The sequence below is a fragment of the Neopelma chrysocephalum genome, unplaced genomic scaffold (assembly GCF_003984885.1).
Source record: "Neopelma chrysocephalum unplaced genomic scaffold, ASM398488v2 Primary Assembly neopelma1_168, whole genome shotgun sequence".
Classification (NCBI taxonomy): Eukaryota; Metazoa; Chordata; class Aves; order Passeriformes; family Pipridae; genus Neopelma; species Neopelma chrysocephalum.
The window spans coordinates 158,915-175,339 of record NW_020897830.1 but is presented as its reverse complement, the minus strand read 5'-3'; the positions used below and the strand labels follow the sequence as shown (position 1 = coordinate 175,339).

Below are 16,425 nucleotides of genomic sequence, written 5' to 3'. Positions count from 1 at the left end.
AAATAGTTCACCTTGAAAAACTGATATGTTTTAATGAAAATATAGTACAGGCAGGAATTGAAACAGTTAATCTTGAAAGTATTTGGACAGTTTTTCAGAAATTCCCAATCTACAAACCAGCCACAGGAAGGTTTCCTGTGAAAATCCTCACGCACTGACCAAAATGTCGAAAATTGCATAAGAGAAAAAAAAATAAAATCAAATATCAAATGATTCAAACCCACTTGATTAAGGGATGAAAGTTTAGAAAAAAAGTGAAGTTGATCTACAGTACAAACTAAACTAAATATCAAGGGATTCAAACCCACTCGAGAGAGGTCTGAAAGTTTAAACAGTGAGGTTGATCCTCATGTCCCACTCAGACTCCCTTCACTAATGATCCTCAATTTTAAATTCAATGAAAAGGAAACCAACACCATTAAGGAGATAATCAGTTCCCATCCAGGTTTGAACTAAAGCTCTGCTAAGGACATTGCTGCAATCCAGGGATAATTTGGATTTGGGCCATTCCCTATTTTATGCTCATCCAGAGCACAACGACCCCGGGGGATCCCAGTCCTGCTCTCCTGGTCACCCCAGAGCTTATTGCACCAAAGACCTTGTGGAGGTGCAAATCTACCCCCCCAGGACATGGGCTGTGGTGCCCAACATCCTCCAGCTGACAGGATCCCACTGCCTTGGGCTGGAGGGATGTTCAGGATCAACCAGTGCCACCCCTGCCATGGGCAGGGACACCTTCCACCAGCCCAGGCTGCTCCAGGCCCCATCCAACCTGGCCTTGGGCACTTCCAGGGATCCAGGAGCAGGCACATAAGTTATCTCACCACTAAATGTAAGATATCCCACTTCCATTGCCCAGAAAAAAACTGGGAATGCTGCAGCTGAGCCGTGCCTGGAGCAAGGAGCTTCTCATAGGAGTACCTGGAATATGATCATTAAATGCTGCTGCCAACCCTGGCACAAACAATGACACTCCTTGGTTTGCTTGTGCTGGCACTCCATGGCTCTGCTCAGCTAAGGCAGGAGCTCCAGGGCCATTTGAGTAATTATTGAAGTTCTCCACAGACATTTGATCCCATTATTCCCTCCCAGCCCAGCCAGTGTGCTGGTTCAGGATTCCTGCTTTCCAGTGACACACCTGGATGGTGAGGAAATCTAACCCAGCTCACAGTCCTAGGGCTGGATGGAGCACTTCTGGAGATTAAAAAATCCAATTTATATCCCTCTTTGGGTCAGCCAGGAGGAAATAAGGTTTTGGTGGGTATCTCCCACAACAGAGGGGCTCCACTGCTTTGCCAAGTACCAGTGGGAGGAAGAACCAGCATCTCCCACAGTTCCACAGGAAACCAGCTGAAGAAAATCCTAGGAACACCTCAACAGCCAAGCAATGGAGCTTTTCCAGCTGGATGTTCACAGACACAACTTCCAGCTGTACAGGTACAACTGGAACTCCAAAGACACAGCAAGGCTTTGCTGGTTCCTGGGGGGGCAGGACAAGGAATGTCTTCCCATAAAAGCAGAGAGAAATTGTTACCTTGGCACTGAACTCACAAACAGACCAACAGGGAGGGTTTGGAGGTGCCACAACAGCCACAATCAGGATATTGGATATGAATTAAAGCAGAGCAATATTCACTATATACAGACAAGGCATTGCCACAAAAACCTCAGTGCAACAAATGTAGTTGTTTGAGCCAAGATTTTGCCTTTTTGACAGAAATGCAACAGAACTTGGGATACTTCAGGGATCACAATACAAGGACTCCATCAAATCTTCTCCCCTTGAGCCAAGCAGAGCATTTGATCCCAGAGGAGAGGGCCCTGCAGTTGTGTGTTCACTGAAGCTTTTCCACACCAACCCCTTCCTGCCCTTTTCCCAGGACCCAAAGCACCTGCTTTGGCCTTGGCAGACACAATTCCTCCCTTTTCCCCATCCTACAGCTCTGGGGGATTGCAGAAAGGGAAGATGTTGCCATCTCTCTCCTACTGGAATCACCAAGGACAGAGCTGTGCAGGGACACTTCACATCCAAGTGTTTGAACATCGGGACCAAAACAGGCAACAGACTTAAAGTCTTGATATTCCAGATAAGCAAAAGTACTGAGAGTGTTCTTCCCTCTGCTCATTTATACTGTTTGGGTAATTTATGATCACATATTGATCATAATTTTAGCATTAATATCCTTTGGTCATATTGATCTGCAAAACACTTTAGAAGGACTCCATTAAAAAAATAACACCCAAAAAGCACAACACGTTGAGATGTGTCCAAAACCCACATATAAAGGAAAATTAAGCGAGGTTTAAACCTTGAGGATTAATTAAGCAAGGTTTAAACCAGTCTATTTTCTTTTGGTATAAATTGAGCCTATTTTGTGTTGTGTCTGACTCTGCAGAACTTCTCCCCTTCCTTACTCCCTCAGATTGTGAGCCAGCTTTTAATTTTTCCTATAGTTATTAATAACTTTAATATTAACCAAGCTATTTGTTGCTTAACTTCAAACCCACCTTCCATTCTAAGGCTTCTGATCTAATCCCAAAACAACTCCAGACCCATTAATGTCTCTATTCCAGTGATTTTCCTTCTGAACACTTACAGCACAATTTCTGACACCTTGCAGGAAATTGGGGATTTTTTTGCTCAGCTTTCAGGAGAACCCATCAGGGGAACTGGCAGATCAACTACTTTAACATTGGAATGTCTAATGAAAAAATGAATGTTGTTAGAGGTGTGTAACTACAGACTGATTTGTACCTTCTCTCTGAAGAACAGGGACAGTTCTTGTGCAGAAAGACACAAAACCCACCCAGGTCTCACAACAGACTGAGCAACAAAGCAGGAAACCACAACCCACAGACACCCACACTCAGGGACAGCAGGGGAGGATGAACAGCAGGTAAAATTCTGGTGGCAGGAGGAAATCAAGTCTTTTTTATTCAAGATTTCAGTTTGAACTCCTGATTCCAGCAGGTTTGACCTACTGGCACTCCTTGGATGCCAAAGCACAGGAAGGGGCAATTTCAGGTTTGTAATCAGAACCAGAGCTCAAATTTACTCCTGAAGAGATTCTGCAGATTGAGGTGATTCAAACTCTTGAGTTGGAAGGCTAAGCAGCATTTTGTTCAAAATAAAATAAAATCAAAATCAAATCAAACCCCCAAAAGACAGATTGGAGAGAGTTCCCAAACCTGACCATCTAAATCAACCACTTCACTTATTTTTTTCCACACTCAAGTTAGAAAATGGTGCACTGAACACTGAGAAGGAAGGGTCATTAATGAGTCCTGGGTTTACCTTCAGCTGATTGTTGAAAATATCAATTTCCTGCAGTTTGGATCGGGTTTCCTTCTCCACCTCATCCAGCTGCTCCCGGAGCTGCTGCCGGGCCAGCTCCTTGGCTTCCAGGGCTCTTTTGATGGTAAGAAGAGAATCTCCTGGTTTTAAACACATTGGCAAATAATTATTTCCTTATCTGGAGCCCATTGGGTCACAGAAAGCACCATTTTCCAATATGGAGCTTGCAGCACACAGAAAGATATTCCAGGGGACACTGGGAGCAGGGAATGTGTCCCACCCAAAGGGAGACACACCCAAAAATCTACTCACTGTGCAAACTGTTCTGCTGGACTTGCTTGAGCTGATCATTGAGCAGCTGCTTTTCTGGGATCAACCTCCCCAGCATCTGCTGAGACTCCTGGATCCAGGACAGGGAAAACAAGCACAGAGACAGGCACAGGGTGAGGGAGGGGTCACTTCGGCCACAACAAATAACTTCGATCAGGAACAGAAAGGCAAATATTTACAGTTTATCTGAAGAAGAGAAAATAAAGACTTTTCCTCGAAAGGAATATGTTCTGGCCAAAAGCCATGAAACGTGAGCTCTGGGAGGTGAGAATCCTCGAGTCCTCAGTCTCTGGACTTGGTGCTTGTGGAAGGGGATTATGATCTTTCTCACACTCAACACACCGTTGTAAGATTGTGAACTGATATGTTACAGGGGTCCCTGCAGATGAGAAACTCCTCCTTTGGTGGATCATACATATATATACATTTATATTTATGTTTCATAAAGAATCTTTGCCCTTTCTGGAGGATGAAGAGCTGCTTCACACACCTTTCAGAAGCCTTGACCCCCAACTTCCAGTGGTCAAAACACATCCCAGTAGCAGGAGGGGAAGGAGCTTCTTTTATCAAAGATCATGAGTATGGACACCCCAACTTCCAGACAAACAGAGCCATTCCCTGGAGCAGCTGTCTGGAATTGCAGGCTTTTGAGGCCTCAGCCAGCTGACAGGTTCAATCTGTCAGGAGGGATTGCAGGTGACATCACCCCACCCTAAGAACAAATGTCACCTGACTGCTCCATCCCAGAGTGAGTCCCACAGAGGTTGGGGAGTCCCCTGGATCCCTGGAAGTGTCCAAGGCCAGGTTGGACGGGGCTTGGAGCAACCTGGGCTGGTGGAAGGTGTCCCTGCCCGTGGCAGGGGGTGGCACTGGATGGGCTTCGAGGTCCCTCCCAACCCAAATCATGAGTTCCACGGAAAGTTGTGGTTTTTGTTCCAAGACCATGGGATTGGCTGCACTGACACAGCTCCAGATTGTCCCACTTTCCTCCTGCCAGGCCTTGACTGGGCTCTGCAGTGCTCAGCTCACATCTGATGATTATGCAACGACTGCAGCCTCCTGTAATCTCCTTATGCTCCAGCAAATATCCCGAGAAGGCACAGCAGAGTCAAGGACTTTATGAATCCACAAAGTAGCAAAATTCAGCTGAGGCAGAGCTGACTGTCCAGCTGCTCTGCCCAGGGCACCTCTGAGGCCCCTTCCAGCCCAAACCACCCCCTGTGCCTGGGAGTCTGGGAACCCTGCAGGTCGAGCAAACAGCAGGATGGGACTCAAAACAAAACAGGATTTACAGGAAGAGTTCTTCAAGCACAAAAAGTACCCCAGGACAGCATTTCAGGGTGGAATGAGATCACCACCTCGGGTGCTTTGCTTTCAAAGGCCAGAACACTTCCCAACTCCAGATTACTCAACCCACTGAATAGTTTGGAGAGTGTGTAAGGACAGAGAACGCCAAGGGATCGTGAAGGTCAAATTCTGTTTCCTGAAATCACAGACAACCATGGAATAAGAATCTATCCAAGAACATCCACCAGATGGTTTTCCACATCCTTTCCTTGTACTGGAGAAACAGATGAAAGACATTAATGGCACCACTAACTCTGAAGTTTCATGCAACAAGAAACGTCCAAGGATTGAGTAACGTCCCACATGGCAGTGAAAGCAAATCCCAGTCCCTGCCCCTGGAACAAGGGAAAGTTTTCTTCAAATTCCTTGGGAGCCAAAGGATTCATCAAGGAGAAAAACAGTCCCTGCAGGTAATAAGCAAGTCACAGATCAGGGGTTTGGAAGGGAGGATCCTTCTGAACATCCCTGGAAATGCCACTTGGCCAGACAGATCCAGGCAACCAGCACAAACTCCCATCACCCGGGATTAAGTGGTGCACAACTTCTGCCACAAGTTTAATGAAACTCCCTCTTGAAACTAATTAATAGGTTGAAGAATAATTACTCCTTTGAATTGACTCATCTTTCCATAGGGAGTTACAAGTGTATCAACTAAACTATTTCCAAGGGAAGGTGCATCACCCTTCAGAGATAATGCCAGTGCTGACTTTTTAACCTATTTGAGAGTTTGGAGGATTAAAATCCCCTTTTTTAAAACTCAACTGATTCAGTCTGTCCTCTACAGATGAGACAGAAAAATTGACAGGATATTTGAAAAAATAATGGGTTTTTTTCAGGGAAAAGCTTTTAGGTTCTCCCCAGATAAAACCCGGCCGTTTCTCCTAAGCAGTGACACAGTTTTTGGGATAAAAACACCTCATGTGCCACTGCCTGAAATATCAGTGGTGGAGATCAATTAGCACCTGAGGGAAGGTATTACCACAGAGCCACAGCTATTGCTGCAAAACCACCCCAAACCCAAAAATCCAACAGGACAACTGCCAGGGAAGGCAAGAGTGAAGCTGGACTGGAGCAGTAGGATCAGGGTTTAAGTCAGGTTTTACACCTGAGCCCTCCTAACCTAAGTGTGAGATTCTCTTTGCAGAGGCAGAAACACACTGAGACACCCCCAGGACAAGCCAAGAATTAATTTCAAGCAATATGAAATAATGTAATAAAGAGAAAAGTTCTTAAATTAAATCCTACAACCCCCTGGGAACCTTTACAAACCACAAAATCTCCCTAAAATCAGGCACCTACTCAGTTCCACTTTCATTCCACAGAGAACTTCAGGTGGAGCAGCAGGAAAGGACAATGCCAGGGCTAGACCAGGAACTAACTGGTTTCACTGGGAACTGCAGCTTTGAAAGTTCATTATTTTACAATTAAAAATGGATCATCCACAAGCCATTTCACTGCAGTTGAGTCTTTCTCCCAGCACACAAACTGCAACCAGTGCCAGCAAAATCCACGCCGTGAAACTCCCTTCTCCTCGTCCGCCCAAACATCTGCAGCCAAACAATTTCTCTGCTGCTCCCCACAGCAGGATTCCAGGAGGATGAAGTGATAAGCACAGACACAGCTCCCAGTGTAGGCACAATTCCTGGATGGGTCTGAAGAACATTAATTTCCAGGAATGACAAATTATCTGCAACGATTCTTTCAGGGCAAGGAACAGCACACCCCACTCTGGGGCAGCTCTGCTCAGGATATCAATGCCAAAATTCAAGGCTAAGAATAAAATCAGAGAAGGTTTTCTCACCTGTAGCTGCTGCTGCAGATGGGTGATTTCTGCAATTCTGAGCTCTCTGGATTTGTTTGTACTTTCAATTTCTTGTCTTTGGGTCGACAGCCGACACCTGATATCCTGAAGTTTTCCCTCCAACTGGTTCCTCTTGTCGTTCTTGAAAAGGAAAGAAAAAGAGCTCTGGTTTTATTTTTACTTTTGTCAGGCGAGTCAGGATCTAAAAAGTACTTTTATTTCATATTTACAACTGAAATTCCAGCAAATAACCCCGGCCATGGCACAGTCACTGTCACACCATCACTGCCACACTGTGCCTGTGTGTTTGACCCGGAATCCATCACTCACCAGAGCTTCCAGCTCGAATTCCAAGGTTTTCTTCTTTGCCTTCAGGACAACTATGTCCTCCTGCTCCTTGTTCCTCTGGTTGAGCAGCTCCTGCCGCCGGTTCCGCTCCCACTCCAGCTGCCTCTGCCTCTCCAGCTCCCGCTTGGCAGCCTGGGGCATCCCAGGAGAAAGGGAAAAATAAAACAGAAAGGGAAATCTGTATGATTTATATCATTATATACAATAAAACATATGATATCCAACTCAAAAATAAATTTAAATAAATAGAAATGCTAAACGCATATAATTGCTATTATAATTCATAATTGCCATTATAATTAATATTTTAATGAGCAATTAAACCATTAATAAATACACACTCCTAGGCTGCTCTGTGCCTCTAAGCACACAAATTGCTCAGTGCTTTAAGTGCTCACTGAGATGGGGCTCCCCTGCACAGCAGAGGTGACTAAAGAGAGAATCTCTTCATTTTCACATTTCCCAAGATCCAGTTTTCTGATTTACCAACTTGTTTCGTATTAAGACTTTGAAAACTCTCCAGAAAAGTATCAAATCCCTTTCCAACCTCCACCACTGGACACTCTGCAGCTTTGCAAAGAATAGCCAAGTGCTCTGCACTGGACTCATCACTGTTTGGCAGTGGGAGAAAATAAGAGCTTTTTAAGTTCCCCAGGGTGTGTTTCCTTTGATAAATTAAAGGCCTGGCCCAAATCAAAGGCCAGGTTGGATGGAGCAGCCTGGGCTAGTGGAAGGTGTCCCTGCCCACAGCAGGGGTAGGGACTGGGTGATATTAAAGGTCCCTTCCAACCCAAACCATTCTGGGATTCTATAAAATCACCTCATCACTGGAAAATCATGAACGCCATAGGTTTTTCTTCATCCACTCAAGCATCTCTTTATATCAAATAATAATTATTATTATTTTTAAAGGAGTCAGAAGTCAGGAGCACATTGAATGTCTCACCCATTCACTCCACAGGAAAAATGAAGGGATTGCTGACTCTTCCTTACCTCCAAGCCCCCAGAAATGTGGGTTCATGCTCCCAGTGTTGCTCACTCCCAGTGCCAGCCCAGTCCCCAGTGCCCATCTCCCACCCAGCCCCTCCCCAGCCCCATGCCCAGGACACAGCCCCCGAGCCCAGCTCTGCTCCACCGTTACCTCTCTCCTCTCTATTTCTTTCCTCCTTTCCTCCTCCCTCTGCCGCTCCAGCTCCCGCTGTTTTTCCAGCTGCTTCTCCAGCTCCAGCTGCCTCTTCCTCTCCTGCTCCTGCCGCTCTCTCTCCTTCCTCTCCTGCTCTGCCCTCTCGAGCTGTGCCAGCCGCTCCTGCTCCTTGCGCTGCTGCTCCAGGAGCGCCTGGCGCCGCTTCTCCAGCTCCAGGTTCCCCCGCTCGAAGTTCTCCCGCTTCTTGTCCTCGAAGGTGACTGTGGGGTGTGGAAAAGGGGGCAAAGAGAGGAATGAAGCCGTCACTGACTCACACCAGTCTATATGATGTGAGTCTGAGTGCTGAATCCAAGTGGAACAAGCTCCCAGCAGGGCACTGCTCCCCACTGGGGGTAATGGAGCTCCACGGGTCATTCTGGGGTTGAGCATTGTGGTGGTTTGAAACCCCCAAAAATCCAATCCCCAAGTCCAACAACTCACCCCAGTGTGAGAGGGGTTTTCCAGACACAACACAAGACTCAATATGGGGGGAAGGGAATTCTATTACAATAATTACACAAATAAATATTATAATACGTTATATACACAATCCTAACTACTTCTCCTATGATAAAGCAGTATTTACATTGGATCAAATCTCTTTTCCCTCCAATAAAAGTTCAGAAGGGAAGAAGGAAAGATCCTTTCCACTCTCAGGGCAGCAGTCTCTCTCTTCTCCCATGCAGCAGTTGGAGTTGGAGTTGGAGCTGGATCTCTTTCCATTCCACACAAGGGGGGGTCTCCTCTCACCCCTCTCACCCCTTCAACTCCAAGCAAAGGTCTCTCTCCCGTGGACTGCAAAAGCAGGGCCAGGCTTGCTTCACCACATCATGGGGTGTAAGACATCCCATGAAGGTCCCTTCCTCGAGGGGTCGAGTTCCCTCGAGTCAGAATGTTTAGGGCAGCTTTCAGTTCAGTCTTTGCCTTAAGTGTCCTATCAGAGCTCCTGTGCTCTGTCTCAGTCTGCCAGCCTGGCAAGCATTTACTCTGTTGAGCCCCCCAAACCCACATCCTCAGGAAACCAAGGTGTGCATTTCCATCCCCATTCCTCAGGCTTCCAGGTCTGGAAGTCCAGCAAGTAGGGGTAATTTAGGCAAAGCATTCTCCAGGTGATCCTCTGTGAGGACACTGGATAACTGCAGCAGTCCCAGAGCCAACACTTCCATCAGAGCAAGGCCAAGGATTCAGCTGGTGACATCATCAAAAAGCCATCATGCCAATGACCAGAATGAACTTAAACTTGATATTCTCCCAAGATCACTCCTTACTGCCAGGAAAGAAGTGGCTCAAGTTCTGGAGCAGCTGAGCCCAGGGAGTCTGGATTCCTGCACACCCACACCCTCACCACTGGCCTAGAAGTGACCTCAGTTCCAGCACAGGTTCCCTGACATCCCACTGCAGGATCAGGGATTGTCCTCCCTCCAAATTATTCTTCCCACTTCACCTTCTGCTCCTTTTCACACCCTCTGTGTCCTATTCCCACACCCACAGTCCAGATTTCTCTCCCTGCATGCCCAACATGGACATTTTTGGGATGCAAGGCAAGAGACAGCACATATTTCCTCCCAAGTGTGCACACACTTGGACACATCAGTCCAACAGCTGCTGAACCAGTTGATTTCTTCTCTTCTCAAGTTTGTCCCCTTCTCCTGTTGCCAATTCCCTTTTCTCTTCCTTTTGTTCTTTTCCCAGAACTGCTGGAAGTTGTATAAAACCCCCCCACTGTGAGGAAACAGGGCTCTGTGGGAATACTGGGATCTTTTACAGAGCACCCAAGCCAGAGGATGAAGGCAGCAGAGAGTTTTCCTTGCAGTCCTGGAACAGGGATGCAAAGTGCTGCCTGTGGGAGTGCAGGAGAGGAGCAGCCTGGAGCCTGTTCCCACCTCCAGTGTCACCAACACACAGGAGCAGGAAGGAGCTGGACCCAGCAGTGTCTTGGTGACCCCTCTGACATGTCCCAAACTGCTCTGCAGAGGCAGCACTTCCCCCTCCCCAGCAGGGGCCTCATGGGAACATCCCTCTGGGAGCACAAAATATCCCTCTGGGAGCACAAAATATCCCTCCTGGAACACGAAATATCCCTCCTGGAACACGAAATATCCCTCCTGGAACACAAAATATTCCTCTTTTCACCCGCTCACCTGGTAATTTCTTTTCCAGTTGCTGCTGTTCTTCCTCTAATGCTGGTTCTTCTGGTAACCTTTGGTCTACAGACACTGAGCTGGCAGCAGAAATCCCACTGCCAGAGCGGACTCTTCTGCCAAGAAAACAGGGATTTCAGGTGCTTAGGACAACCTGTGCCTGCCCAAATTATTCAGGATTAATGAGGAAACCAAATTCAATGCAATGATGTAACACTTCATGATGTTTAATGTTCTTCCAGAGGGTTTTACTCAGGCATTCCCTTAGGATAACATTATTCCCCAGAGTCCCAACAGCTCTCCCTGGTGACCTGAGAAACCCAGTTCCAAGCTGTCCATGAAATTTCCCAACATGTCCAGCCCTGTCTCCAGAATCTCTCACCAGTGCCCAGTCTGGAGCTGGTTTTTAAACTACAGCACAAGTAGCAGAGACAGAGGAAGAGCTCAGAATAGTCAGGCTAAAAGCAAGATCCCAGGTGGAATACACAAAACAATGGGAATCTCCAGGAGGATACCTGAAGCATGCAGGATGCAAACATTTATTTCCATTATAATGGACTGTCTTCCCACCCATTTCTCCACAAAAAAAAAAGGGAAATAGAGAAAGAGAAGTGATGAGTGACCACAGTTTTCACAGATCCAGCTGTACCAAGGGGGCTGAACGTGGTACAGTGTGGATCCATAACATGTCTGGAATTCCAATACATTCCATTTGCTCCAAGGAAGTGTAAGCTTTAGATTCCTATGGCCAGACTAAGCAAGTTTTGGAAGGTGTGTCAGCATAAAGCATCCACCAAACTGTTCTGAGGGGACAAGAAGGGCAGGGGTCACTGCTCAGGCTGCTGTGCCTTACACTCCCAGGACAGCTTTCCCAGATGGAATACAGATTTAGGAGTGAGGTTCCCAAGTGTTACCTAAAGGAAGGTGGGATAAACTCAGGAGGCAGTGCAGGGGGCAGGGGCTGCCCAGCCATTGCTACATCAATGAGGTGCATGGCCAGGATAAACTCCTCAGCTGTCAGCTTCCCATCCTGGTCGATATCAGACAGGTTCCTTGGGAAGGGAAGGGGCAAAGTAAGGAAATGAGTAAACATTAAAAATCACCGTTCAAAAGCATCATTTTAACATGTTCAGTTCCAAATTAATTCATTTTTTTCCACTTTTTTTTTCCACGCTACTTTTTTTCAAAACAAATGAAAAAAGCAAAACCCACGTGCTCCCCCTACTTCCCATATTTCTCATGGATGTGTGCCTTGAAACCAGCCCTGTAGCCATGGCTTCTCCTTCTCCTGCCCTGAGTGCTGCCTGCACCACAGGGAGAAGGGACATGAACCAAGGGAGTTCTCCTGAACAGCTCATGAACATCCACTGCCCAACATCACTCAGAAAAGAACCAGCTCAGGTGTTTGGCAGAACTTTTTGGTTTGGTGTCCCTCTTCCCTGGAGGCTCCACCCTCACATCCCAGAGCTCCCACTGGCATTGAAATCCAAGCCATTAAAATTCTAGCCCTGACAAGCACAAAACCACTCTGGCACCGTGCACATATTAAAAATCATGGAGTAACAACCCAAACCAGAGCTCCAACCCATGCACAAAATGCTTTTGCTCATGTTAGGGTGGTACTGGACAAAATGAACAGCCTAAACTTCGTCCAGGGACAGGACCCAGGGAAGGGCTGGAGCTGGGACAGGGCAGGCTCAGGGTGGATCTCAGGACAAGGTTCTTCCCCCAGAGGGTGGTTGGGCACTGACCAGGCTCCCCAGGGCAGTGGGCACAGCCCCAAGGCTGCCAGAGCTCAGGGAGGGTTTGAACAACACTCTCAGGGATTGCTGGGGTGTCCTGGGCAGGAGTTGGACTGGATGAGCCTTGGGGGTCCCTTCCAGCTCAGGATTTGTTTCTCTGGCCTGCTGCACTCTAATCAAGCAGGAAAATCTCCCATGGTAACGTGACAATCAAAGGCAAAGAAGGGATATATTATTTTGATGTCCCAAGGCACAGGACTTTGTTGATGGGGTTTAAATTTGGAAGACAATTCCAGCCCCATTTGATCCACGGCCTGTGCCACTGAACTCCTCAGGCTGGAGACAAGAACGAGCCAGGAGAATGAAAATCTAGGGTGCAAAGAAATAATTGCTCAGCTCCTCCAGCAGCCTGGGTCCACATTTTATCAGGAACTCCCAGGGCAGCTGAGAGGCCACACTTGCCTGTGTGTGTCTGAGTGAGTGAGTTCAGTGCCAGCACAGCCTGATAAAGCCTCTGCTCTCCCAGAGAACAGCACCTGCAGCTCCACTGGCCAGGAAAGGGACCCACATTTAGGACAACAAGAGCTGTACCATCCATTCCTTATCTCCATGGACTTGGCAGTTGGAATGTCCAAAACTGAATGAGTTCTGTGCAGAACTCCTGGAGTTCACTGGTGGCTGACCCCTGTCCACACAACCCACTTCAAGGCTGGCAACAAGCTGAGTATTTTTTGGAAAATCATCTGCTGGATGATTGGGCTGATTTATTTTTATCCCTTTGTTATGAAACAGAGAAGGGAAAAGTGGTTTTTAATAATATATAAGAAAACTATCAGTGCTCTGCAAGGAGAACAAGTGCAGTTCAGGTGGGTGAGCTCCAATGGTTTGCAAGCAAAGACTCATAAAGAAGAGAAATTAATTAATTAGGAACAATTTCCCATACGACAATAAGAATATAATAAAGTTCAGCAAACAACAAGCTGAAAGGAAAAAGAGAGGCTGAGACCAATCCTTTTAAAATCCCTTATTGTAAACATCTGTAACTCCAGCCCCTGGGAAACCAGCCCCTCCAAACTCATGGAAAAGGCAGAGAAAGCCCAAAGGAAGTGTGGCTTGGGTTAAGCTTCCTGTTGTACAACCTGTGCAAAGGTAAAGGTTTCACTGGTGCTGCCTCACATGGGGCAGGGATGTGGGAGGCACAGGGTGCTGGAATCTGCTCTGCCTAAAAACCCCTCACTGATCCCCAACTTCCTGAACATCCCACAGAACAGGCTCCTGGTACTTTTGGGAATATTAATAAAGACACAGAAGTGCAGCTTTTGTTTGATAAAGTAAAATACACGAAAAAGAGAAACATGTGACTTATCAGAGATTGAAAATGGAGAAAACCCCCCAGAACCCAGTGCAGAGCTTTAAGAGCAGTTTGTGTTTGGAGGGCAATGAATAGATTTATTTTTACCATATTGTGGCCAGCTGAGCCTGGGGCAAACTGGACTGCATGAGGATCGTTCTTGCTTGGGGACCTGAAAGTGAAACAAATATTAACAAACAAACAAGGGACACTGCAGAGATGTGATCTGCATCTGTTATTTGTTATAACAGATGTTATTTGGCTCCCCAAATAACAAATAACATTATCCTTCCCCTCTGCACAATTATCATGGAATTCCAGACTGGTTTGGGTGGAAAGGGACCTCAAAGCCCATCCAGTGCCACCCCCTGCCATGGGCAGGGACACCTTCCACCAGCCCAGGTTGCTCCAAGCCCTGTCCAACCTGGCCTTGGACAGGGATCCAGGGGCAGCCACAGCTTCTCTGGGCAGCTAAATAATTTAGAATAAAAACCAAAAAGCTCTGAAACACAAAGAGATGCACCAGAACTGGGAAAGCTAAGCCAGGGAACCAGTCTAGGTTCTTCCTGGAACTGGCCAGGTGCTCCCAGCAGTGGGTGAGCTGAACACTGGAAATGACTGCACCAGTTCTCACAGAACCCACTGTGCCCTTTTCCAGAATGATTTCGCAGGGTCAATTTATTTGGCAGAAAATAAAGGAGAGATGGTGATAAAATGATCCCAGCCATGATGAACATCCACTTCTAAACAAGACCATTAATCACTTGGGAGAGTGAAACAGGAAAATAGTGATGAGTCTCTTACAGCAGTCTCAGTGAGACTAAAACTGGCCTTTCCCAGCTCGAAAAAGGGAGACAACAAAAAGTGTTGCAGTACCTGTCAAGTGTCCACTCATGGTTTTGTCGTGGCTGTTGAAGAGCTGCCGGTACTTGAGGCGTGAGGACTGAGGCACAGCCCACTCTGCCACGGGGGGAGCACTGGAACCACAGCACAGGGACGGTCAGTGGGAGCACAGCAACATCAGGGCTCAATCACAGAGGCTCAGAAGGGTTTGGGTGTTGGGAGGGGCCTTAAAGATCATCCCATCCCACCCCCTGCCACGGGCAGGGACACCTTCCACCAGCCCAGGTTGCTCCAAGCCCTGTCCAGCCTGGCCTTGGACACTTCCAGGGATCCAGGGGCAGCCACAGCTTCTCTGGGCAACCTGGGCCAGGGGCTCAACAGCCTCACAAGGAGGTGAAGTGCTGCACAGAAATCAAGTTTTACACCTGAAAAGGTTCTTTTGCCCAGTATTGGGAAGGAATTGCTCCCTGTGAGGGTGGGGAGGCCCTGGCCCAGGTTGCCCAGAGAAGCTGTGGCTGCCCCTGGATCCCTGGAAGTGTCCAAGGCCAGGTTGGAGCTTGGAGCAACCTGGGCTGGTGGAAGGTGTCCCTGCCCATGGCAGGGGGTGGGATGGGATGAATCCCCACTGCAGGGGGGTCTCCCCTGAGAGGCAGAGGGGCACAATCCCCCCCTGCCCTGCTGCCCACGCTGGGGGATCAGCCCAGGGCACGGGGGGGGGTCTGGGCTGGGCCATGTCCAGCCTCTCTCCCACCAGCACCCCCAGGGCCTTCTCCCAGGGCTGCTCCATCTGCTCATCCCCAGCCTGGATTGATCCCAGGGATGCCCCAGTCCAAGCACCGGCTCTTGGCCTTGTTAAACCTGAGGAGATTCCCAAGGGCCACTGCTCCAGCCTGTCCAGGTCCCTCTGGATGGTCCCATCCTTCAGGTGTGTCCCTGCAGCCTCAGCTTGGGGTCACCTGAAAGCTGCTGAGGGTGCCCCCGAGCCCTCTGTGTCACTGGGGAAGGGATCAGATCCCACTGGTCCCAGTATGGAGCCCTGAGGACAGCACTGATGGCCAGCAGGACTCTGAGCCTTGAAATCATCTAAAAGCCCTAAATCTAAAAAGGTGATTTTTCACTCAGAACTTGAAGAATAGAGAAGAAACAAGTATGTGGAGTGCATTTAAAATATGAGAGCTATTAAACAATTTGCTTTTAAAAACAACCAAGAGTTGCCAATTTGAAATGACACATTACTTGTGTTGTCACACTTCCAGGAGTGTCTGTGCAGAACTGCACAACACATGTTGTGTTTACAGGAGCAAAGGCTTTTCTAAAAATTAAGTTTTCAAGAGCTCGAGAACAGTGTCAACACTGTTAATAGTTAATTATTGTATTTCCATGATTTCCTGCTCCTGGAGCATTCCCTGTAAAACCACAGCATCCCATGAAAGGCTGAAGTGGCATCTCAGCAGGGATTGGTTTCTGCAGGAAATGTTATTTCAGAAAACAACTTTGTGAAAGAGAAGGGAGTTATTCCAAGTGTGGGGGACCCAAATGCCCACAGTTACCCAGTCCCTGCCCCATGACCCACCTGGGCACATCGAAGGACTGTGCCTTCTGCAGCTTTGCATTGAGCTGAGCTCCTGGCCCGGATCTGCTGAAGGAAGAACTCTTTGGCAATGTGGCTGCTGTGAAGGAGAAAACAGGGATTTATCAGTGCTAACGCTTCAAACTGGAGAATGTCCAGGGCATTCAGTCAGCTCCTAACATGACACAAGCACTCTGGGTCTGATGGGATCTCTTTAACAATATAAAGATAAGGGAGTCCAACAGAACGGGGGGAAACACAAGGGCTCTTCCCTCGTGTTATTTTTTTACTTTTGCAGTTTTCTGCAAACCCTGCTGACATCAAAATACATTGTGATCAATGATATGTAGCCCAGTATTTTACAGCCCTCCTAACCAGCAGCACTTTAACAGTTATAAAGAGCCAGGAGAGGCCCAATTTCCTGGCACCAGGTGATTCCTCCGAGCACTGTTCCGTGACAGACACGTCCACACC

General features: G+C 47.6%; 1 protein-coding gene across 1 annotated transcript in view; it reads right to left on the bottom strand.

Annotated features, from left to right (window-relative positions):
- Positions 1–16,425, bottom strand: part of ITSN1 (intersectin 1) — a 71,873-nt gene that overhangs the window by 43,996 nt on the left and 11,452 nt on the right. Inside the window, 10 exon segments of the mRNA XM_027701814.1 lie at positions 3,296–3,435; positions 3,608–3,695; positions 6,774–6,914; positions 7,104–7,253; positions 8,263–8,525; positions 10,446–10,561; positions 11,360–11,497; positions 13,647–13,710; positions 14,415–14,515; positions 15,955–16,048. Coding sequence (XP_027557615.1) covers positions 3,296–3,435; positions 3,608–3,695; positions 6,774–6,914; positions 7,104–7,253; positions 8,263–8,525; positions 10,446–10,561; positions 11,360–11,497; positions 13,647–13,710; positions 14,415–14,515; positions 15,955–16,048 — 1,295 coding nt within the window.